Raw genomic sequence first — 555 nt, 5'->3', positions numbered from 1 at the left:
AATTCAAAAGAAACCACATTGATATTCTGTTATTTCTTGTGATAATTGTTTTACAATATGATTTCTGAAGGGTAAGAGTCATTGATTGACTGCAGTGTGCTTCCCCATAGGTTACTGCTATACTAATAATTACAAACCAATATCGCATAAAGGAATCAAGGCTAGAAAGCATATCCGGTGTAAAGCCACTATAGATGGTCTTGGACCATGAATAAATTATGTCTTCTTGATGAAATATGTGGTATTCCTGTAAAATCTATTAAAGATTAGTCTAAGTAATGGCAGTGATGTATCCAGCATTTTTTGTATTTGCTAAATTGTTTGACACCTGCAACTGAGCAAGCACATTATTCTAGGATTTGTTTCTAAATGAGTAAAAGAAAACCTTTCCTCTCAACAGGCACAGAGATTAGCTGAGGAAGCTCATTCTGTTGGAAGTCTAGTGATGACGCGGGTATCTGCCGAGCTCAAGATGGCACGGTCCTTGGTACGACTGGCAGAGATACAGGCTACACTCCATGAACAAAGGTAAGCATTCCAGTCTTGTGAATCATT

General features: G+C 37.7%; 1 protein-coding gene across 1 annotated transcript in view; it reads left to right on the top strand.

Annotated features, from left to right (window-relative positions):
• The window catches only part of LOC119593717 (WW domain-containing adapter protein with coiled-coil-like), a gene marked incomplete in the record, with an annotated part of 31,198 nt that overhangs the window by 26,132 nt on the left and 4,511 nt on the right, over positions 1-555 (top strand). Inside the window, 1 exon segment of the mRNA XM_037942689.1 lies at positions 401-528. Coding sequence (XP_037798617.1) covers positions 401-528 — 128 coding nt within the window.

This window comes from Penaeus monodon, chromosome 32, assembly GCF_015228065.2.
Source record: "Penaeus monodon isolate SGIC_2016 chromosome 32, NSTDA_Pmon_1, whole genome shotgun sequence".
NCBI classification, from domain to species: domain Eukaryota; kingdom Metazoa; phylum Arthropoda; class Malacostraca; order Decapoda; family Penaeidae; genus Penaeus; species Penaeus monodon.
The sequence above is the reverse complement of the archived record's forward strand: the minus strand, read 5'-3'. Positions and strand labels throughout refer to the sequence as shown.